Source organism: Cynocephalus volans, chromosome 16, assembly GCF_027409185.1.
Source record: "Cynocephalus volans isolate mCynVol1 chromosome 16, mCynVol1.pri, whole genome shotgun sequence".
NCBI classification, from domain to species: Eukaryota; Metazoa; Chordata; class Mammalia; order Dermoptera; family Cynocephalidae; genus Cynocephalus; species Cynocephalus volans.
The window spans coordinates 57,304,097-57,328,698 of NC_084475.1; the positions used below are offsets into that span (position 1 = coordinate 57,304,097).

Below are 24,602 nucleotides of genomic sequence, written 5' to 3' on the forward strand. Positions count from 1 at the left end.
AGGTCAATGGCTCAGATCCCCATACCGACCAGTTACCAAACCAAACCAAACAAAAAAAACCTTTAAATAGGCAATGCTGACACTGAAGAGAGATGCATATTGTAAATATCCTCATAAACAAAGAAAGAAAGAAAGAATGCAATAATTTAAAATATTAATGGCTTTTGTTAATCAAATAATCATTCTCATTCTTTGGTGACTCCATTTAGAAAGCTTATGCCCCAGAAGTGAGAGGTAAAATAAACCCATCATTCACAGTATTTTAACCTCACCACAGTCTCATTTGCCAGTATTTGTGGAAAATATGATAGGGATAAAACAAAGTGAAAAAAAAAAAAAACACGATTATTTCAGATTTAAAAACTTTGTTACAGAGAGGAAACCATGTTTATTTCCTTTGAAATTTGTATATTACACATAATCAACTGCCTGTCTACTTCAATCCAAAATACTTGAGGCAGCAACACTTCAATGGATTGGAATATTAATCACAAGCCAAATATTTAGACATCAATAATCCTACCTGCAGGTCGTCCTCTTTTAGGACTCACTTTTAGGTTAACAGATGCTGTTGCTGTTGTCACTACTCCTGCCTCCTCGGTTTCTACTTGTTTTTCTGCCTGAATCACAAAGATTTAATTAACTTATTTAGCAAGTAATAAGCACTCAAAAGTTTATTTCCATGGCAAAAATATGCCAGTCTATAATAACATAAAAATTCAAGTTATAAGTGTAACTTCTCTATGATTTTTCCCCCAGTCAACTCAGAGTAACCCCTCAAACTTAGCTTATAAGTCTAGTAAATAATTTCGTCTAAAAAAAGAAAGCAAAAATAAAATTCTCTTTTTAAAAATTCTCAATCCTTTCGACTTCTGTATAAAAAAATATTCTTGATGCAATATGGGGATCAAAGTACAGTGCAATTATGCTGTAACAACTCACACATTGCTATTTCTAATTCTATAACTTTGTCAATGTATATACATTTTATTTTTGAACTGAGACTGACATCTGACATTCTTCCAATAGGAGTTACTCTCCATTTCCATAAAGAGGGATTTACTACAGCAGAGAGTACCCATAATGCCCTCTGACAAACTCTGGTATGACTCTCCTGAAGAGACAATGACCCCAAATGACAATCAGTATTATTGATTTAGGCATTATAGTAGTAAAAAGGTTAAGAACCACAAATGAGAAAGGAAATTCTAACATGAGGCGGTAGTTGGTTTTGATCATAACTGCAAAGGGAGAAAAGAAAACGAAGGAAAGATGCAAGAGAAAGATAGGACCACTAAAGGCTGTTTCCCCAACCCCTAATTACTTAGAATTCAGCATTAACTATATAAAAAAGCAAAAACGCATTCAAAACACGCATAATCCAATCTCATTGATAAAAAAATTTTAAACCACTTTTTAATCAACAATCTGATTTGCAAATATAATGTCCAATGTTCTTAAGAATGTGGAGAATATCATTCATCTCTTGAATGATGATCAATAATGATCAATAAACCGGTAACACCTTTCTGAAAGAGTACTATTATGAATGAATATTGGCAATAAAAAAATGTGCAAATATCTGACTCAGCAATCCCAGTTCTAAGAATTTACCCATTTCTTTCTTGCTAGCTTTTAAACATCATTATTTTTATAACTGGACCATAATAATGAGTAGTCAAAGTATTATTAAAATTCATCTAAGGTGAGGGCCAGCCCGGTGGCGCACTCGGGAGAGTGCAGCGCTTGGGAGTGCAGCCGCGCTCCTGCCGGGGGTTTGGATCCTATATAGGAATGGCTGGTGCACTCACTGGCTGAGCGCGGTGCGGGCGACACCACGCCAAGGGTTGCGATCCCCTTACAGGTCACAAAAAGACAAAAAAAAATTCATCTAAGGTAAACTTTAAATTGTTCTCAGGGAACCCTATAAAAATTCTCCCCTGAACAATTAGCTCAGGTAGTATTTCTACAATTTTAAGAACTTACAGACCACTTAGCCCTGCCCCAATCCTGACTCAATAGCTCTGGGTTAGGGAACCAGGCATCTGTGCTTTTACAAAGCTTCTCAACTCCTACAGGTTGAGAATCCAAGACTGTATGAGAGCTCTTTTCCTGTTTAGAGGGCAGAAGTTTTTAAAAATTTAGTTCAAACTGATCAGCTTCTCATTGCAAAAATACTCTTCCCTTACACTTTCTGCTTTTGGAAATAAATCAAGATATCAAATAAGAATCACCGGCAGATGGATCTTTGTGAGGAGATAGCAGTAAAAGATAACCAGTTCATCAATAACTAATACAATGAATAAAAATAAATTAACACTAACCAAAGAGTGGCCTTACCACAGACATGTGTTTCATGACTGTTACAGCAAAATCATGCAAGTCAAAACCATTCCTCATGAAAATAAAATCAAAGAATAAAAATTTTATCTAGAGAAGACTAATTATTTGAAATATACATGTTTAAGTATCTTAAATGCAAATATTATAACTCTTCTACAAATTCATTTCCATATTTCACTTAATCTCACTAAGACCCCTAAACTTTTGACTCATTTTTACCATTCATTACTCCATTTTCTAGCTCTGCTACCTTCCTTGATCTTACCTAAAGCCACCCCCAACACAGAAAAACCTCATGGGACTACTGTTCATAGGCATTCTCAAGCACTTTGCATCCTTGTTCTCCTGCACCTGTCTCACAAATCCCCAACTGAGGATTACCATACAATTCTACCTTCTCTGTTCTATTATTCCAGCTGCTGAGCCCTGCTGGGAAGAGACTGTACAAACATGCATTCATTTTAAGCAATCTCAGTTGAGATCTCAAATCCATCCAATCTTTCACCGTCTTTTATCAGATCCTGTTCTTCTCCCCACAACAGCTAGCATAAACCTTCAATCCATTTCTTCCTGCCTTGCACCACGCCCAAAGTCTTGTTTTGAATTGAGTGGGGGAGGAAGGGAGAGACTGAGGCCAGAAGGAAGGAATTCCCTTAATTTCCAAGACTCTCCCTACAAATTTGTACTGCCTCCTCCACCCCTTCCCTTCAATGTGAGAGGCTGAAATGTCCATCTCCTCCATCCTGTCAGTTCCTTCAAATGTGCCCCTCCCTTCTCTCATCCAGCATACACTTACATAAGATAATTTATACTGACTCTTTACACATCTAGGTCTTTCCTAGTTTTGCAAAGAAAAAGTGTTAAGGCATGTACTGTATTTTTTCATTTTAAACACTTTCCCTTAAACTTAAAAATCCCTGTTAAATTGCTGCGTTCTCTCTCCTTCAAAGATTTCAAAAGCACAGTGTAACTTCACCATTAAACATTTTAATCTCCAGCTCCCTTCATCTGGTTTCTGTTCTTACCATTCAACTAAATACAGCTCACCTTAAAGTATTCCGGGGGAGTGTAACTGTCAAATCCCTTACTTAGACCTTCTTTATTTACATCAGGACACTATAGACACTCCCTCATTCTTGATATTCTCCCCTTGTTTAGCTTGGTATACTTAAGATTTTTTTCCTGACAGTTCATTCTCAGCCATAATTTTGCAAAGCAACTTTCCCTCTTCTCCATAATATATTCCTTAAGGGTTCTAGTTTCTGCATTCTTCCCAGTAAACATTCTCCTTTGACTCATCTACTAGCCTGTCTTTATACCAGTGACTACACCTTTATCTTTTCACCCTTCTGGGCCATAATGATACATATCTTTATTCCAATTCTCACAGATGCTTCACTTCCTCCTTCCCATGCCTCTAATCCCCCCCAAAATCCTGTGTTCCTAGTATGTAATCTAGTTGTCCAAGCCAACACCTACACTGTCACTCACACTCCCATTTCACACAACAATGTTGTGAAGTAACAATAACAATAATGGGCAACACTTATATAGCATTTACCAGTATTTAGGTACCAGGATTTATTATAAATATTTTACATGTGTTAATTAATTTAATCCTTATCAACCCTATGAGTATATACTACTATCCATTTTACAGAGAAAACTGAGGCAGTCTTTAAAATGAATACAAACGTGTATTTTATTTCCTTTATTGTTCAACTTCAATCTTAAGGGTGCTGCATCACTAAGAAACAGATAGTTTTGCTTAGTAAACAACATAACTCTACTCTTTAAAAAATTAAAGGGTTTAGAGTAAAAGGTCAAATATAAATAAGGTTCCATTATACTCTTCTTCAAGCCAACTAAAATAAAAATCCTTTTAAGATCCCTGTGGTTAGTCAGAAAGTACCTTTCTCTTTCTCCCTCTTCTGGCCGCTTTCGGAGTGGATATGTCAATTGCTTTAGTCACATCCTAAAAGGAAAAACGTATATATATACAGATGAAAACGAAGTAAATTAAGCCAAGACTGAAAAAAAATTTCTTAAACTAAAATTCACAAGCATGTTTCACTAAAAGTGCTGGATAAATTTGTTTTGGTTCTCTGACCTTTGAGATTATAAATATTAAAAGTTTTAACATTATAAATTGAAAGTAATAAGGAAAAAATGACTTTCACAATCTGATCAAATATAAAAGTCACACCTGCTAGTACTCCAGGAAGTTTTGTCTATTTACATTTACAAAACCTTGGTTAGCGCACAGTCTTGTAATACCAAGGTCAAGGGGTCAGATCCCCATCTTGGCCAGCTGCCAAAAAAACAAAAACCAAAACCATAAATTTATAAGATCATTTTTTCTACAGTAGAATCCTGAAATCTGGGGTTGTGAATTTTAAGAGTTAGCTAGGACTTTGGAGGTCATCTAACAACCATTTCATGAGACCTGAAAGGGCTAAATGAGTATCTCCACTCATAGATAATCACACAGAGCTGGAAATCAACCTAGGTTTTAAAAAATCCAGTCTAATGCCCTTTCTAGTTCATCTATCCCACATTACCTCTCTTTAGAAAATATTCCTAACAGGGAGCGCAGCGATGCTCCCGCCACGGGTTTGGATCCTATATAGGAATGGCCGGTGCGCTCACTGGCTGAGTACCGGTCATGAAAAAAAGACAAAAAAAAAAAAAAAGAAAGAAAAAGAAAATATTCCTAACAAACACTAATCCACCCTATAGTTGGACCTCATGTTTTGCAAATAAAGATAACTTTAAAAATCGATGCATCTTAAAGATGCAAATTATTTTACATTTCATATCTACACAAAAAAATAAGCCTTAAATAATTTCTAATTCATTTTTCAAGTATTTTAAAGACTGCTTTCTACTTTGCCATGGCAACTCATTTCACAAATTCTTCCTTGTAACAAAAGAGGTTTAGAATGCAAGTGAAATGAAGCCTACCTCATTGCTGGCTTTTTCTTCTTGGTCAGTATCTTCCTTTGAAACACTAGTTTCTTTTTCTTCAACTTCAATATCAGATGATGCATTTGATTGTTTAGTTGATCCCTGTGAGCAATTGACTCTATTAATTTCACAAAATAAGGTTTTACCAAGTTTATAATTTTCTACTTATGGAAATTCAAAAGCCTATTTGTAAGAAAGTTAGAAAGGTACCCTGATTTCTGTTCCATAGGACACTTTTAATATGTACAACTGTAGAAGATTTAAATGCTATACTATCTCTTTCAGTCTTATAAGGGCAATCCCTTATAAGTATTCTATACTCCAGTGCATACAAGTGCAGTGGATAAAATAGTGAAGCAGAATGAAAATATAATTACAAAAAACACCATTCTCATGTTTTAACCAACAAATACCCAATATAAGTTGATTTAGAATAGCACAGTCATACACCATATTCAACTACTGAAAGTTTCTAGGGAGAGATACTTATCTACATACTCTAAAACAGCCTTAGCAAAGGATATATACCATAGCTTTATTTAAAGACTGATCTATCTCTCAAATTCAGTTTATTTAAAATACAGATTCTTCAGACTCAATCTTAGTGATTCTGACTTAACAGTTATTGAGTGGGAAGCCAGTAATCACTACATTTTTAAAATTTAGTGATAAATTTTCAGTGGTATCACTCCCAGGTGATAAAGTACTTAAACAAGTGGTTTAGAGGCCCTACTCATAATACCAACCAAAATTGTGAGTAAGAGAGGCAACACAGTACACATTTGGGAGTAGGGGTTAAGCACAGATCCTCTCTGAGGACATTCACTGGGAATCAAATCAGCACAATCAGTCATACTTTTAGTAAGGAAAGAAAGTTATTTGGTTTCATTCACACAACCTACCAAAAACTTCCTTGTTAAATCTATATGGTAAAAACTACCCGGAGATTAGTGGGTAAAAACTACCCGGAGATTAGTGGGTAGACGGAACAGAGGATAGGGTGACAATGCTGGGCAATCTGGAGGATGAAAAAGACCATGAAGGTGTAATCACAGTGCCAACAATCCGAGAGAAATTACAAAACGTTAGTTTCAGAAAACAATCAAATGCATCTCTTTAAACAGGTGTCCTCTCTTTACATAGTCAAGGCAATAATGATGGGAAACTGTGCATCTATTCAACAAATATTTAGTGAATAGGCATTCTTCCCACATATGTAACAGTGCTGGGCACATAGGACACACTTCTTTGTTCTTGGAGCTAATATAACAGACTGTGGCAGTTACATAAAAGTACAGAAGCAATTATAATATGGTATGATGAATACTATAACAAATAAGTACTAGGCCATAATAAAGGCACTTAGGATCATCTAATGCAGCCTTGAAGCATCAATTAAAGGTTCCAGACAGAAGAGCATCTAAAAAGTTCACAAAGGTGAGAAAAAGCATGGCACTTGTGAAGAATTAAAGGGACTTACATAGATAAATGAGAAACCATCCCAATATTTTCATAAAGACCTCCTCTTACAGCTCTCTGGTGCTATTCTAAAACCTGGTTTGTTTATTTTAAATCATAAGAGTCTGGGACATCCATATGGGAGTATATATGTTGTTCAAGAGTGCAAACGACAATACAGTGAAAAAATTTTTAATAACATCAATACCAGGACAGAGAAAAAATAAGACATAGTATTTTCTCTTATATAATAAAAATGATACAGATTGGGTAAAGGCAAACCACTCCATGAGAATTTAGTGTCACATATAAATTAACAAAACCTGGACGGACGGACGGACGGACGGACGCACGCACGCACGCACGCACACACGCACACACACACGCACACACACACACGCACACACACACACACACACACAAAAAAAGGAGGTTAAAAGCTGCTCTTCTAGACATAAGTAAATATAATTTGCATAGTGCTATAAGTACTTTTGTCACATATTTAACCCATGTCAGGTTCATAAAAAAAATAAGAAAACCTCAAGCACATGCCCTATAAGCTATAAAACCTGAATTTAAGAGAAGAGCACATATGGCTTTTAATTCACTGTATTAAATAAACTTTCAATCAGGAGTAAATGAGCATTTCCCAGTTTTCTGAGTTCTGTTCAACCATGCAAGTATAATTTCATCAATTTATTGAGATATAAAGGTCAAGGTTCAACTTCACAAATAACACAATTATTAATTTGAGAGCCTTGTGAATTTCAGACTAAATTGTTGTGTTCTTATTTGTTAGGTTGAAACTTCATCTTTTTTTTTTTTTTTTTTAAACGTAATATGACTCACCTGTTGACTTGAAAATTTCACTTTCGGATTGTTATCTATCTCCCATAAGCCTTCATTAAAACCTTTTCGTTTATTTGGTTTGCCATACTTTTCCTTATTTTCTGAGTAAGGAAATATATCCTTTGGTCCTAAAAAAGCACTAAAAAAGAAGAGGGGAGGGATGTGAGTGCAAAGCAACCTTAATTAAATGTATGTTATTAAATAGCACTACCCTATAATGCAATTATCAAAAATTCCTAAACTGCAGTATAAATCTTAAAGAGTAGACAAATACAATTATATTTAATTCCAAATATTTTGATTAAATTTAGTAACAAGCTCCTAGATCTATAATCCTATTTTAAAAAACCACAACAGGGGGGAGGGGGGAGGGGGGACGGAGGAGGGAGGGAGGTTTTGGTGAGGGGCAACAATAATCAGCCACAATGTAGATCGACAAAATAAAATTTAAAAAAATAAATAAAAATAATAACAATAATAATAATAATAATAACTAGGCTGTCATCAACAACTGTGAACAGTTACTGAGCACTTTGTGACAGATGCCATGGCAAGTGCTTTATGCATATTCTTTCAATAAACTGTCATATTGACTACCACACACACACACAAAAAAAAAACACAACAGCTGAACAATGTAAATGTACTTACCAGTGAATTGCACACTTACAAATGGTTAAACAGTACATTTTATTATTTTTTTACAAGAAAAAACCACACAAACACACACACTTTGACACAACAGCATATCAATACATTTAATTGCACCCCAAATACACTTTCATTTCAAAGTAATTTGGCATATTACACAATTCATGAAACTGTTCACAAGGTATATTATCTAAATATATATGTTTTTAAAATAAAATGAATATGTGTTAAGAATTTTATTTTACTGAATAAGGGAATCAGACAGATGGTATATAACCTGTTCATTCATTCATATATATACAGTCAATTCTCGTTATTCTTTGTAGTTATGTTCTATAAAGGCACCATGAAGACTGAATTAGTGAGTACTGAACCACTGCTCCTTAGGAAAATATAGGGTTAGTTTCTTGTAATCACATTTTCATAAACCAATCAATACATAACCTTGTTTTATATGTTTCTTTTTAAAGATAACTTATTTAATATATGTCAGTAGCCCAGAGTTTATGTAAAACATACTTTCTCAGTAGGGCACATCATGGCCTTCTTGTGCTTAGGAACACTAAACGGCACTTTAGCACTACACTTGGGGGCTAGTTCAGACAGTGAAATGATCAACAAAAAGCACAAAATGCAAAAGCCCATGGCACTAAATAGGCTGCTAAAAGGACACTTGTTTACAGTATGACAGCTGAAACAAGAAGGCAAAGCATTCCCTTGTTCAACCTCAGCTAGAAATGTGCACCTCAGGCAGCTCAAATTTTTTTGCTACTCTGCATGTCTGTGAATAACCTTGAGGACGCTACAAGTATTGATTTGGGATTACAAATAAATTCCAGTTAGTTGGCAAATACACAAACACAGAATCCATGATTAAGGAGCATCAACTGTGTGTGTATGTATGTGTGAGTGTGTGTTTCACTCCAAGACAGATCCCTTATATCTCCTCCCTATGTCAGCTAAGTCTGTCAGTTCTATAAAAGTAGACATAGTATGTATCTATGTATGAGTTTTCTGTCATGATGGTTTTTCAAAGCAGCAGGAAAACTGAACTGATACTCATTTCCTCTAAAATATGCTAAAATTTAAAATTATTATTATAATTAGATATATATCACAAATTCCTTATCTGCTGAAATTCTTTTAAGAGTTAAGGACCTATTAACACTCTAGTAATAATATTTTTAAAGTTTTAAATACATTTAAAACTTCGATTAGAAAAAGACAGAGCTCTATTTAAACATAATCAAGGCATATAAAAGTCCACTTTATTATTTAAGTCCTCTAATTCAGTAATCCTCAGTGTATCCATATATTTTAACTGCACATACCAATTTCAAAAAATATGTATTACTATGCTAGGATTAAGACACAATGATAACTTCATTTATGAAGAAATTTACCTCAGGGTTAAACTGAAATCATTATCTCATTTGATCAGAAAATTCAGGCTTTCACTAGGCATCATTCATTCCCACCCATAATTCAAATTAGAAAAATGTTAAAACAGTACAACATTCTCCTATGTAACTGATTTCAAATTCCATGTAAATGACTTGAGTTAAACCTCCATCAAGGGCTCGCTGGTTAGCTCAGTTGGTTAGGGTGTGGCACTGATAAACCATCAAAATATATTTCTAGTTGGAACAAACAATTCAACACAAATTCTCCCTCCGAAACTCCACAACAATAGTAAAGGGATTATTTTAAAGGTATAAACTCACAAGGCCAAAGACGACGAAACAGAAATTTGGAAGACCGAAAGGGTTGCATCCTAAAGCAACAACGTAGAAAGTCAGACAACATCCTCATTTAAAGTTCAAAATCTCCAAAAGGCTCACCTCAAACTGGTGGCACCAGGAAGCAGGGGGAGACCTTAAAAATACTCTATAAGTTACAAAAAAAAAATATTTAAAATCTGAAATGTGGGGTGTTTCTAGATATGATTCTAAATCTAAAAACCATTCAAAAGAGAAAACTGATCTACCACAATGTTATTTAGTGTATAAAGTATTAGACCATAAAAATGACCATGCAAGGCAATCTTAATAATCAATGGGAAAAATGATTGTTCCATTGCCTTTCAAAATTGTCCAAACATTATTTAAACACTATTACTGAGTTATAAATGTGTGAGGAAATGAAATAGTGTAAAACCAATACTTAGTATACTGTAACTCAAAGCATTAAGAACAGTACGATTATAGTGTGTAATATCTCTTTGCAAAAAAAAAAAAATTATCATGAATAGTTTAAGAGTGCTTGCCTCCATCTGATGCTGTAACTTATGATATGGAATGATCCTATTTTCTATGCCTGGCAAATCGTCATACTCCTTTCTAAGTTTGAATCAACTTTCAACATTTTATTCTTCTGTGCTTTCAGTGTTGTAAAATATCTAAAATGTTGTTCCTCTGGGACATCATCTTCATTCTTTCCATTATAACATTTTTCTATTTATGCTGACAAGCTTGCCTTCACTAAGTTCCTCTGGCTGGACACATAGTGTCACTCCAACTGTGCACATCGTCGTTCACAAGGTTAACTATTCTATAACTCCATTTATATTTTATTCAAATTTCACTTACAGCATTCATTACTATTTCTTTGCTGCACTTTCACTTTGTTGGCCAATTACCTCATTTTTTTTTTTGGTAAAATTTCACATGAGTATATCACTGGGAGACAGAGGCCAACTACACACTGCTGTCTGTGCTTGTGATTTCAGAAACAGATGCATGGTAACCAACCACTAAGAAACTTTGGAAGTGACATGATATGTACCTGCAATTTACATCTTAATCTGTGGACTGAAAAACTAGCAGCAAATTTTGTAGTTTATGCAATTACAGTTAATACAGCAGAGTATGTAAAATCTTAACCATGTTGTTGGGGGACTGATGTTATTTAACTAACCACAGTAACTGAAATTCATATATACTGGAACTATGCAAAGCTAATGACTGCCTGTACCCTTCTCTCCTCTTCATGTTTTGACTTTAAATTTACATTTTTTTTAATCAGACAGCAATATTACCATTTCTGCTTTCTTTGTGACAGCACTGTTACTTGATCTTGTTTTGTTTGAGCCTTGTCTCACAAAATAAGACACAGCTAGGTTGTTTATTAATACAATCTGAAAGTCTTAATAGAATTTGATACTTTCACAAAATGTAATCAACTTATAGTCTTATTCACACCACCTCATTTTACATATACCTTATTATATACTTGGTTTATCTTTATTAATTTTGCAGAATAGTTTTTAAAAAAATTCTCCCCTTGCTCCTCCTCCCAGATTGATTTACATGTCCTACTTTCCATTATTTTACTATTCATTATACATAAATTCACATATCTTAATATTACAAAAATTAAATAAGTGTGCCCTTCCACCTAAGAAGACCTTTACAAATCTAAATCATTAATGTTAAGCATAGGCTTTTTAAAAATTCACACATGAAAAGATGCTCAACATCATCAGCTATCAGGGAAATGTAAATAAAAACCACAACAAGATACCACTCCACCCCCTCAGGACAGCTATAATAAAAAAAACCAGATAATAAGTGTCAGCAAGGGTGTGGAGAAAATGGAACCCTCATTTTTTGCCTGTGGGAATGTAAAACAGTGCAGATGATTTGGAAACTTTCTGGTAGTTTCTCAAAAGATTAAACAAAGTTACTACTTGACTCAGGAATTCTACTCCTAGAGAAATGAAAACATATGTCTACACAAAAACTTGTACACAAATGTTTATAGCACCATTATTCATAATAGCCAGAAGTAGAAACAACCCAAATGTCTATCAAGTGATGGATAAATACAATGTGGTCGATCAATACAATGGAATATTACTTGGCAATACAAAGAAATGAAGTACATCATATGCTACAACATGGATGAATCTTGAAAACATTATGCTAAGTGAAAAACGCCAGTCATTAAAGACATGTTGCGTGATTCCATTTATATAAAATGTCCACAATAGGGAAGTATAGCAGTTGCCTAGGTCAAGGTGGGAGAAAGGATTGAGAAGAAATGGAAAGTACAGGGCTTCTTTTTGGGGTGACAAATATATTCTAAAATTGTGCTAATGGCTGCACTACTCTCTGGATATACTAAAACCTATTACATTATATACTTTAAATGGGTGCAGTGTATGGGAAGTAATTATATCTCAATAAAGCTGTTAAAAATTTTTTCAGAGAATACCATATGCTATCAAAGAAAAAAAAAAGATCCGTAATTTCACCACCTATAGCCACTGTTTTCAGCCCACTTACATGCATATATACATATAAATATGTGATTCCAATGTATGATACATACTCATTCATTAAGTAGATCTTTTCAAATTAAAGTGAACATCTTTTCATGTCAACAATTACTTTACAACAACCTATTACTTCACTTAAAGGCTATACCAAAATTAGTCTATTGTTGGACCATTTTCTATATCAAATTTTGCATTATAAAATAATGCTATTATAAGTAAACATATTGTTCAATCTGCACATATCTTCATAATAAATTCTAAGAACAGTTGGGTCAAAAGATATGCTCAAGACCAGTGAGCTCCTAATGAGACTCAAAAACAATGGTGGATGAAAAATGAATCCTTTCTGGGGATGGAATTCCACAGGTTTGGTGAACAGGGCCCAGATTAGTTTTTAGGAAGCCATCACTAGTTCCCAACGGCACAATCTTATGTAGCCGTGGCTCTGATCCATTCTTCAAAGCAGTCCATTTTAAAATAACATACAAAAAATACTTAATGTGCAAAACAAAAGCAGGGTATCATTACATACAACAGCAAATAACAAAAAATTGTAAAGCAGCTCTGAAAAAAAATACATCAAAACATTAACAGTGGCTCTGATTCACTCGTTCTTCAAGGCATTCCATTTTAAAATAACATACCAAATGTGTAACATGGGAGGGGAAAAAAAAGGCAGAACATAATTAAATATGACAGCAAATGCTAAAAAAGTACACAGACAAGTCTGAAAGAAAATACATCAAAACATTAACACATTTAGAGGTTAATTCTAAAAAATAGGAGTAAAATTATTTGTTTCCTTTACAGAGAACTTTCCTTTTATATTGTTTGCTTTAAAAAATTTTAACAATGAAAAGATACACTAATTCACGGTAAGATATCTACCAAATTCCAGAGCTGAAAGGAAATTTAGGGATCACCGCAACTCTCATTTTACAGATTAGAAAATTGAAGGCCAGAAGGTTTAACTGACTCAGGCAAGGTCATCAAGCTATTAAACACCAGAGCCTCAACTCTGTACAGTATTCCTTGAAAAGGTTTCAGGGTTTCCTTTAAAAACTGTAATAGTCTTTGAAACATCTCCTAATCAAATATTGATGCCATATCCCCATACAAATGAACTCAGACCTCAAATACCAATGTCAGAGCTCATAACAATCAAGGCTAGTATAAAACATCCTAAGAAAATAGCAAGTCATTAACTGAATACAGTACCTATTTTATAATTCTGAAGCAACCTAAATCCTACCAGTGTTTCTTACACGGCACTTTCCTTGAGGCACTAAGTGTATACGTGTGTGTATCTCAGTTTTCTTAAGGAATGTTAAACACACAGAAAAGCAGTTATTTCTGAGTTCATTTTGTGAACACAATGCATATGCCCGTAAGAACACACATATCTCTCACAAAAGTTCAGTTCCCACACACCTAGAACTCTTCCTTTAAAGCAAACCCAAGTGTAGGTTATATAGTAGCTAAGCAACATTAAACCAAATGCTGCCATAGTAGTCACTCTTAGGAATTACCTAATTCTAATTAGAATATCAACAGTTTTGTTTCTCCTCATCCCAGGTAAACAGGCCTACTCTACCAAAATTACTGCAGATTCTAAACTTCAAGCCCCAAGTCAGCTAATAAACTATAGATATGCAGAAATATTATTTTCAGAAATGGGACAGCCTCCAGAGTAATTCCATACACCTAGAACAGTTCAACATTAAGTTGCAATTTTTGAAAAATTTGCTTCACCAAATCAGTTCTCTGCCCACATATCCACCAGGGGCAGCAGAGCAGTCAGAGTGGCTCCTAGGGACACATCTCACCTCTCCCACAATATACAGTTTGTATGGCTAATATCACAAAGCCTAAAACAGGGTGCCAGTCATTATAAAAAGCACTTATTTTATTGAATACGAATATCTGATGCCTTGTTAAAACTTTCCTTACATACTTTCATCCATTGGTCATTCTTCTGATTGCTGAGAGAAATCATACCTTTTTTGATTAAGTAAACATCTATTCTAATAAAAACTAAACCTACAATATCTTTAGTAATAAAAAGAGGAAACCTGAAGACTTTTTCCAAAGTTCAAAATGATTTTAAAATTTTCTATTACTTTACTATTTCCTCCTTGAATTAATCTCTACTTGTTTTTCATTTTATGCCCAGTGACCAGATGTGCGTTTAAAGCTACTAGGACTTACGTCTCATGAGTTCCAAAAAAGAAAATGGGTAGTTTGTTTGTGGGTGGCTTTACAGCTCCATCAGGAACTTCATCTACCTAAAAAAAAAAGGTGAGAAAAATTAAAATCTTTTAAATCAGACACACCTCAACACACCTAAAAAAACTGAGAACAAGACTTCCAACAAAAGGGATCTGATATAAAATGGACCAGTTCTACAGGCCCATAATCCCATATCCCCAGTTCTGAAACCCAAGAAGCTCTGAAAACCTCAATTTTTTTCAAAACCCATTTGGTGGCAAAATCTCTCTCTTTTTTTTTTTTTTTTGGCAGCTGGCTTGTACAGGGATCTGAACCCTTGACCTTGGTGTTATTAGGCCGTGTTCTAACCAACTGAGCTAACTGGCCAGCCCCTGGTGGCAAAATCTTGACCTGACATTGAGACTTATTCGGTCATCTCTTTTAATCACCTAGTGTTTCTACTGTTGTTTTTCTGCAGAAATATTGTGTTAGATTATCATGTGCTACCCCAGGCCCTACCAGCAGAAAAATACATGGCATATGTACCATCTTTACTTTCCTAAAATCCTAAAATTCTGAATTCTTAAACATATCTGGCCCTAAGCATTTCAGATAAGGAGTCTGAACTTATCTGAACAGTTCCTTCCTCAACAGTTCTGCAGGAAGGCCATCCAAATGACACAGTAATGTAAAAGTCAACATTAACAAAAATTTAAAGCAGTATTTCCCAAAGTCTGAAACATATATCATGAAAAGATCTTTCACCTGCATGGCTAAATCACATGACGTTACTGTTCTCTTTTTAATCCTTTTAATTAAGAAAGTACCGGGTGCCATTATGTCTAATACATCTGTAAAACTTGTTACTCTCCTTTCTTATCAATAAATGAAAAGCAGACCTCAGGGTTAAAGCCATCAGGCAGCAGTATCTAGCCAAAATTTAATAACATTTCTATTTTAAACTTTATTAATTTTCATAATTTCAAGAACACTTTAAAAAAAAATCAGTTGACTTTGTCAAGAAAGGAGCTATCAGAAGACCTACTATGATCTGTAAGCATTATGGTGTTGAAGAAAAGACTGTGAGGGTGATTGAACTAGTTATCTGTGGGGGCAGTCTGTAGGTTTTAGACACCAATGGAATCACTACAACCCAACACCTTCAGGGACTTTAATTTCCCCACCAATAAGATAAAGATTATACTTGTCATTTCAACTTTGTGGGAAGGCCCCAAGAACTGCAAAACTCCTTAAGCCCTTAATATAAGGGCTATTTTCTATCAACTTGGGTCATATTCTTCTCCTAGCAAAAAAAAAAAAAAAGTCTATGCAAATGCCTAGCACAGAGTTTAATAAATGTTATGGAAATTTTTTAAAAGTCAATTTAAAAAATGATCATTACTGGTAAAGGATTACAGGAATGTGCAAGACTGTTTAATTAATGAAGTCTAGGGCAAGTAGACAGAAAATGTCAAAAACCAAAATTAGAACAAGAGATGTCACCTTTACAGATGAAACCTTAAATACATACTCTAAACTCGACAGAAAAGATTTAGAATCTCCAAGATTGAAAAAGACAGACAAAAGAATATAATTCTTGGATAAAGAATATGTCAAAACCAAATTCAGCTGCTTCTAAGAAAAAATGAAGGAGAAGAGAAAAAAGGAAAAATTTCCCATTCTAATCCAAATGAATTTGTTAAATAAAAAGGAAAAGATTCTGGCCCTCCCAAGGCTACTTTATTTTACTTTTAATAGCACTAACTCTTAGTCACCTAACATATTGAAGGGTGTGGGGAGGATGACTTGGGAGTAGATAATTTTTAAAACATTTCCATTTGGCATTTAACTGCATTGTGGCATGGAAATCTAAATAGAGATGAATCAGATAACCTCGGATTTTATAACAACTCAAAATAAATAAGGATGTCTCAAAAAACATGAAACAGTATCTTGGAGAGGATTTAAACCTGCCCAGTTTCCCTAGGCTCTACTTAAACATGAAATATAGTGTTTCATAAGTGTATGACTATGTACTAAGGACTGTGAGGGGTATAAAGAAATTCAGTTTAAGGTAACTTCCCTCAAGCTTACAATATATTTGGAAGTCAAAGCCCACACAAAGTAAGAGTTAAAATAAAAGAACATGACAAAGAGAACAGCTTAGAATATGAAACATATATGATTAAGGATTGTTCAAGTAAGACTACTGAAAAAGTAGACTTGATAGACTAAGGGAAAAAAAGCTTTGGAAGGAAACCTGTAAACCTGAGACTGTAAAGGGGTGGATGGGAAAAACCAACGGTCAGTGATCATTTTATGCTTGGAGAACATTCAGCTCCTCAGTCCATGTTATCTAATAGATAGTTTCCCTCATTCCTCTTCCCAGCTGACATAACTAAAACTATAGGATATATTTACTTCTAAGAAATACGAGTACGTTTTCAAAGAATTAGTAGAAGATAAATGATTTGGAAAAATAATTACAACGTTTGGTATCAGATGGTTATAGTTGAAAAGAATCTTGAGTTTACCTAATCTGATGGATCTCAACATATTTTAGGTTCTATCTATTACTGTTTTTGAACCTGGGGCCCACTATAAAGTAATAAAAAGACCTCCTTTTCTGAAAATGGAGCTTAGACATTTAGACAGTCTCAATTCCTAAATGTTACAAAACACCCTGGGTCCTTAATCACTTCTCTGTACCACTAGATATGAATCTGTTCCACTCCTTTTGCCTATGGGGAAAAAAAGTATAACTTCTTCAAGGTCATAAAAGCAAACAACGTGAATAAAAACGTGGAAATAAATTTTCTGGACCTTCCTTAGTGCTAACTTACTGTAAAATTCTCAAGAATATCCAGTCCTGAATCTCTTCATTAAACAAGCAAACACAGGCAGCCCCATCAACTACAAAACATATTTCTTTAAAGACCCTGTAAATCCAGTTTAGTCACATATCTTTCTCTGACATCCAAGAGTTTGTGTGTAATTTGTATTGATTTCATTGATATTTTGTATTTTATGCAAGATTAAGAATATGTCAACGTTTCACTAATTTTCAAACATAAAATTCATACTTGATTATCTCACCTACAATGGAACATGAACTGGCATCGCATTTAAACATTTTCTATGAAGAAAACCTGTCAGAGTCTGTCAAATACAAACCATAGGGAAATACAAAGGCACGTAGAAACACTTGGATTCCTATAATTATATAGGAGATTACCGGGCAAAAAACTAAAACGAAAGGCCAGGTTACAAATGAAACGAAAGAAAAGGGAGGGAGAGAAAGGACACAGGAAAAATTAAGAGAAACTGTAGGAAGCAGGCCTTTGGGGAAGAAGGTAGCACCGCTAACCGCGAAGGCTACAAATCACTTACTCGTGCTGGCCAATGAGGGTAACCTTTCATCTTCGCGAAGATGAGGTCCCCAGGTTTGAAGTCGCGAGTCATGTTTCGGGGGTGGGGGACGAGGCCCAGGAGGAGGTGCGGCGGCGCGGGCGGCGAAAGGATGCGGACGGCGGACGGACGGAAACCCACGCTCCCGGGCCGGCGGGCGGGGAGGATGCCTCGGGGCGTCCCGACGCGCCTGCGAGGGACAGCACCGAGCGCGGTTAAAGCGAAGAAAACCGAAGGGAGGGGCCGCTCGGAGTGGGGGAGGGGAGGAGGGACGGCGGAGGGGGTGGGAGAGGGGCGAGGGCTGAGGGGAGTGGAGGGCCGCCTCCCGCTCCTCCCCCCTCCCCGAGTGCGCGGCCTCTGCAGCTCCGGAGCTGCCCTTCCAGGCTGGGCCAGGTCCTCCGCTCCACTCCCGAAAAGACGCCACCACCTGAGGCAGGGATGCTGCCCAGCCCCAAATCCCCGTTTCTCCCACCCCATCTTTCCTCGGGCTTTTTTTCCACGGGGCTTAAGCCCCAAGAGGGAGGGGGTCTGGTGGAGGAGAAAAAAACATGGATTGAAGAGGAGACCGTTCCCTTCTATCCACAGAACCTCCCCCAACCTGCTCCTCGATGGTCGCAGCCCCGGGCCGCCCCTCGGCCGGGCCGCGTCCACTCCCCCGCCACAGCCAGAAGCGAGGCCACGGGGGGGGGGGGCGGGGCGAGTCACCGCCGCCCGCTCACCTGCCGAGGCCGCGGACGCTGAGGCTACGGTTGCGGGCCGGCCCCTTCTGCCCGCGTCCACACAAGCCACCTGCGCCACCAGCTGCCGCAGAAGCGTCTCAACGGCCCTGAATCGCAACCGCCGCCGCCGCTACCGCCGCCGTCGCTGCGCTGCTCCCGCGCGGCTCCCGCTCGGCGCCCGCTAGCGCTGGGACGGAACCAACTGCTCGCCGTGGGAGGGGGGATAATACAGCACCCTCCTAAGGTGTGTGGCTCCGAAGTGGAGGTTCTGAAGACCCTTGATCCGCAAATTTGGTTTTGCCTAACAAATGCACCCAGATGGAGAGAGCGACGCATGCAGAAAAAAAAAGACTGGGTGAAAATAGCTCGGCCGGCTACGGCTCCCCCCTGCGGTTTGAGGAGTGGTCGGACCCGGCCCGCCCCTGCTGGCTGCTCTGCGTGTGTGTATTTGTATGTGTACTGTATGTAAAAGGCGGGGAGGGAGGAAACGATTGTTGTGAACGGGGTTTGGGGGCGGGTATCCGGGCCTCTAGCCCTTGGCTGCATGTTGGGGAGAAACTGGCAATCTTAGCTGCATGTTCTTGCATCGTTTCCCAGGGTGGGGAGACCTTAATGCTGCTTTTGCGCAGTTTGCATCATCCAGAGAAGAGCTGTACAAAAACCCATAGATAAAATTGGAGCATGAGGCGGTTGCAGGGTGTGCAGTTTGTAGGCCTCTTGCACGTCGCTGAATGGGCCTTGCAATCTCATTTTCCTTGAAATTGTAATATGAGGAAGGCCCATTTCAATTCTTTAACATTTAAAGTATCAAGGACTATTAAGGAAAATGCAATTTTAACAAATGCAAAATATGAAGAGTGGAAAAACAATGATAGGAAAGCGTAAGACTTTTAGAGAAGATGCAGGTTTAGGACTAAACTAAATATTAGCTGCATCTAAATTTTATTACCCTAGTTAGCTGGTAGGTGGTACAGTGTAGAAGTGTTCTCTTCAAGGGATTTTAATCATTTTATTTTTTGTTCCTTTAGCCAATATATATTTTAATGTTGGTGGTAATATGCTCAGCCTTATGTGAGTCAATACTTTAACATTTTTACTGTACCAGAGCTGTGTCACCAGAATTCTCTCGTTTTATTTATCCATTCACATTCATCCAGGTTTCCAATAAGTATGTAGTAGATAAGAAAGCATTTTGAAAATTAACAAAAATTAATCTTAAGTTTTGTTTCATTCTTCATTGAACCCCCAATAAAGTACCTACTGTGTGTCAAGCACTCTTAGGTGCTGGGGATACAGCCATGGAAAAGGACAGATACTTCCTATTTAAAACAGAAGCTGAAAAAAAAGTACTAAAATGTATAAGTACCTAGCTTGCACTGCTTTAAACAAAGGACTAAACTGGGAATAAATTAAGAAAAGCTTTATTGGGTAGGTAAAAATTGAAAATTTTTAAAAAGATATACAGCATGCCTTTATAAAGAAAAAACATTCCCAACATAAAATTGCAAGGAGTTTCAAGAAACTGAATCATACCTGGGCAATATGCAGAAGGCTCCAAGTAAAGCAATAAGAGAAATTGACTGGAAAGGGAGAGAGAAGAGTTGGTGAAATGTCTAGAAGCCTCTCATCCTGAATTTGAATTTTACATGATGTATATTAAGGAGCTACTATAGTTTGCTGCACAAGGAAGTGTTAAAAATTATTCTTAAAAAAGCTATTCCTTGTAACACCAAAGTCAAGGGTTCAGATCCCCATACTGGCCAGCCACAAAAAATAAAAAATATTCCTGCAGTTTCAAGGTAGGTTTAGTAGAAAGAGGCTGGAGGTAACTGTAGTACTCACTAAGTGACCCATTTCAGGGTAAGACTGGAAACTCTGAAAAAGAGAAGGAAGGGCACAATTAAGTACACAGAGAAATAATTGTCAGGTATTGGTCATAAGTCATGCACAGGAGAAGGTGGAGAAAGATGTCTTGAAGAAAAGTCCAAGATACTGAGTAGGAGAGACCAATGCATCAACCATCAATCATTTTTTGTGCACCTCCTTTGTTCTAAACCCTCTAAAGCCTTGCAACTCCAAGTGTGGTCCAGGGCCCAGGCAGCATCAGCATTACCTGGGAGCTTGTTAGCAGCTCAGCTCCTACCCAGACCTACTAAATCATAATCTGCATTTTAACCAGATCCCCAGGTGATTCTTACGCATATTCAAGTTTGAGAAACTGCTGTAGAGAACACAAACTATACTACAGACTATAAGAACTTAAAATTGAGTAGACAAACATATAATAGATAAATGACAATTAATATTAAAAGATAACTTTGTATTAGTGCTGAATGACAGTATCAATGAGCAAAGAGGGGGTGGTTACTGTTGGGTTTGGGGGGGTTCTCAGAAAAGAAATTAAAAATAGAGGGAAAATGGAGAAGAATTGATGGGTTAGTGTTAAAAAAAAATGTATGATAGCTCTTGCTCTCTTTAAGTTTTGGCAATTTCAACTTGTGATAGTCTGTAGACAACAGGCGATACCCTTTAAACAATAAGGGCAAAACAGGTGGTAGTTTAAGCCTCCAGAGAACAAAAGTCCAGGATCCCTGGGAGCAGCAGTTCTGAATCTGAGGGGGAGGGGAAGAGAGGGAAAGAGGTAAAAAGGAGGGGGAAGGGAGGGAGAGGTGAGGCTGGTGGCATCAGAGCTTTTCTGAACTGCTAGGAGCTGTGCTCCTCTCCAAGGCACCCTTCCCCCATAGTCAGCCTTCTTAGTGGGGATGCCCGAAAAAGTGTAGCAAGTTAGAGCTCAGAGGAGCAATGAGAAAATTGTAAGGAGAAAGAATATAATTTCCCAAACAATTGAAGCAAAGGAGAGAAGGCAGGGAAACCTAAATTTGTTAAGGAAGGAGCTTGACCTACATTCTCTCATTTAATCCATGTCCTACTCTCCCCATTTTACAGATGAGAACACAGGCTCACAAAAGTTAAGCAATTTGCCCAAGATCACACATCTAATCAAGTGGCTGAGGCAACATTCCAGTCTTCTGATCTCTAGCCCAAGCCTTTTTGTGATCCCACACCGCCTCTAGGTGGGGCAGGGAGGCTGCAAGGCTGAGGCAGAATGGCTTATAATTAGAAAAAGATGCTGGAAGTAAAACCAGCCCAGTACTCTTCCACCTTCCTCTTTGGACTTGAAAGTATTCCCAGCTTCAAATTTCCTAACCTCCCTCCACTCCGCCCCATTCCCTAGCTTGTCGCCACCACCAGCCCATTCTGTTTAACTCCTTCTAGTCCTTAAGGACTCAAACCAAAATCACCTCTGGAAAGCCTTCGAACCCATTTTACGGTGGCATAATTTCTTATGTACAATCTTTCCTTCTAGTTTTTAAATGACTTAAGTAAGCACTATCTGATTCACCAGTACCTGCACTCTAAAAACATTTTTTTCAATAAATACATTGTGAATGAATGAGAGAAAGGAGCAGGTGAAAAACCCTGACAGAGTCTCCCCAATTCTTTAGGCTGAGAAAGCAGGTAAGAAGACACTTGAGGATCTTTTTGTTTTGACTTTGTGAATTTTTCATGTACTTAAAAGCTCACCCTTTAAAAGCGATGCCATTTTTCATGACTACAAATACATTCATTTTCACCATTTTAACGGATATCTTTCTAAATGAGATCGATCCTTCAAAAATTTCACAATAACCCCTTCTTTCATATCTTTTACATAATTCTACACCTTGAAACAAAGGATTATAACTGTTTAAGCAGTTATTGAACTATTATGTGTGATATTTTAAGCCTCATGATGGGGAAATAGTGAGAAGTTAACAAGAATATGAGGAAAATAAAGAGCATCAGTCAAAGAGCTAGTTCAGTCAGGGATGTTGTAAATCTGGTCTAGGCCTTGCTTCCCCTGAAAAATCTATAAGCATCTGGAGCTTTGGCCCTTAGGTGGGGAAAAACCAAGATGTATTAGCTTGTGAGACAGCAAAGAGATATGCTGCTGAGCAGGTTTATCAATGGGTAGAAGAGAGTTGTTTTCAGACTCTCTTTTAACTCCCTTTTAGTGAGCACCCAGACTCATTCAGACTTCCCTCATAAGAAGAACTCCTTATAAAGAAGTTATAAGTTATAACTTATAAAGAACTTGTAAGAATTTCTGAAAAGGCTGGAAAGAGGCTGGGCCAGGACTGGGATTGACAGCTGACCTGTGAGTGCTGTCGGTGCCTGTTGTGAAGGCTGCCTAGACTGTGTGCTGCTCCAGTGGAATTTTAAAACAATCATCACATCATCTGATCTCATCTCAGACCCCAGGTTAGCTTCTTTCTTACTTCCCTATGTGCAGTCTCAGTTAAGGCTTCTCTTGTCCCGCAAGTCTGTGTACCACGCTCCTCTTTACTGTTCTGTCTGTTTTTTGTGTCTTTCTTCCTTCTTCATCTTCCTCTACATTCTCCCACTCTTCCTGTATGTTCTCACTCACTTCCTGATTTGGGGACCTGAGGGACGTGAGGGACGTGAGCTTTGAAAGTGGAATGATCTCTTGCTGTGGTCAGTAGGCCTACCAACCTGATGATGTCTTTTGTTATCTGTTCCGTTGAATCTTCTAGGCCAGCTTTCTCAGGGTATTTTCTGAGAACAGTAGTATAGCTTGGGAAATTGAAATTGGGGACGGAGGATTCTGTAAACAATTGAGTTTGGGAAATGCTGAGTTAAAGTTACACAGCTTTCTTTAGAGTAGAGCATCTCAGAGCTGTTAATATATTAGTTTGTTTTCTCAATTTCTAAGAGAGGTTTTAGCCATCAGTCCAAAATTATTTGATAATGGAACTCTCACTTCTTTTTTTCTGGAAACCCGCACCTAGGACCAGTGATGATAGATATTGTACTATGCTACATTTTGGTGACGTGCTTTACTATGGGCTTATTGATATGCAGATGTGAGGTTGAGCCCTGAAAGCCAGACACTTGAGGCCTTATTTTTTTTTAATTTAATATTTAGAAAAAGTAAGAAAGTCACCTACTAGATGTTCAATTACGAAAAAAAAGTAATAGTCAGTGCTCTTATGTGGCATAGGAAAAGAGAGCACAGGTTCTGGAGTGAAACTTGGGTTCTAATCGTGGCTCCATCACTTCCCACACACATGATATTAGGCATGTCTTTTAACTTCACTGTACTTATTTTCTTAGTGAAATGTCAATAATAACATTTGTTTTAGAGGCTATTGTGAGGATTAAATTAGATTATAAATATATAATGTGCATGGCATAGAATCTGGTACAACCTTCTTAGCTGCATTTACAGTATAGGAAAAACACCCAATTGTCTTTTTTTTTTTTTAATATATATAGGAGTTCTAGTTTTACACCACCAAGAAATTGAGCAGAAAACACAGATAGTTCCCATGCCCTCCCCCTCCCCACATATACAGTTTCTCCTATTATTGACATTTACATTAATGTGGAACATTTGTTACAATTATGAATTAATATTGATATATTACTGATGACCTAATTTTATATTAGGGTTCGTTCTTTGTGTTATATAATTCTATGGGTTTTGCCTAATGCATAACGTCATGTATTAACCACGTATATGTATAGGGTTATACTGTGCTGGGTCTAAAATCCAAACAGGTAAAGAGGGAGAAGTTTAGTACCAAAACTTTATTTCTAAGGACTGTTGGATGACAAATTATTGCTATTTGGGAAATTGTTTTTATTTGTTTGTTTAA

General features: G+C 37.0%; 1 protein-coding gene across 3 annotated transcripts in view; it reads right to left on the reverse strand.

Moving 5' to 3' along the window:
• The window catches only part of PSIP1 (PC4 and SRSF1 interacting protein 1), a 31,818-nt gene extending 12,785 nt beyond the window's left edge, over positions 1 to 19,033 (reverse strand). For all 3 annotated transcript variants that reach the window (XM_063080327.1, XM_063080328.1, XM_063080329.1), the window contains exons 1-7: positions 18,883 to 19,033; positions 18,146 to 18,353; positions 14,756 to 14,832; positions 7,618 to 7,756; positions 5,308 to 5,412; positions 4,256 to 4,318; positions 524 to 620 (exon numbers count right to left, since the gene is read on the reverse strand). In XM_063080327.1, coding sequence (XP_062936397.1) covers positions 524 to 620; positions 4,256 to 4,318; positions 5,308 to 5,412; positions 7,618 to 7,756; positions 14,756 to 14,832; positions 18,146 to 18,217 — 553 coding nt within the window. In that variant the 5' untranslated portion in view covers positions 18,218 to 18,353; positions 18,883 to 19,033. The remainder of the gene's footprint in view (positions 1 to 523; positions 621 to 4,255; positions 4,319 to 5,307; positions 5,413 to 7,617; positions 7,757 to 14,755; positions 14,833 to 18,145; positions 18,354 to 18,882) is intronic.
• Positions 19,034 to 24,602: the final 5,569 nt, after the last annotated feature.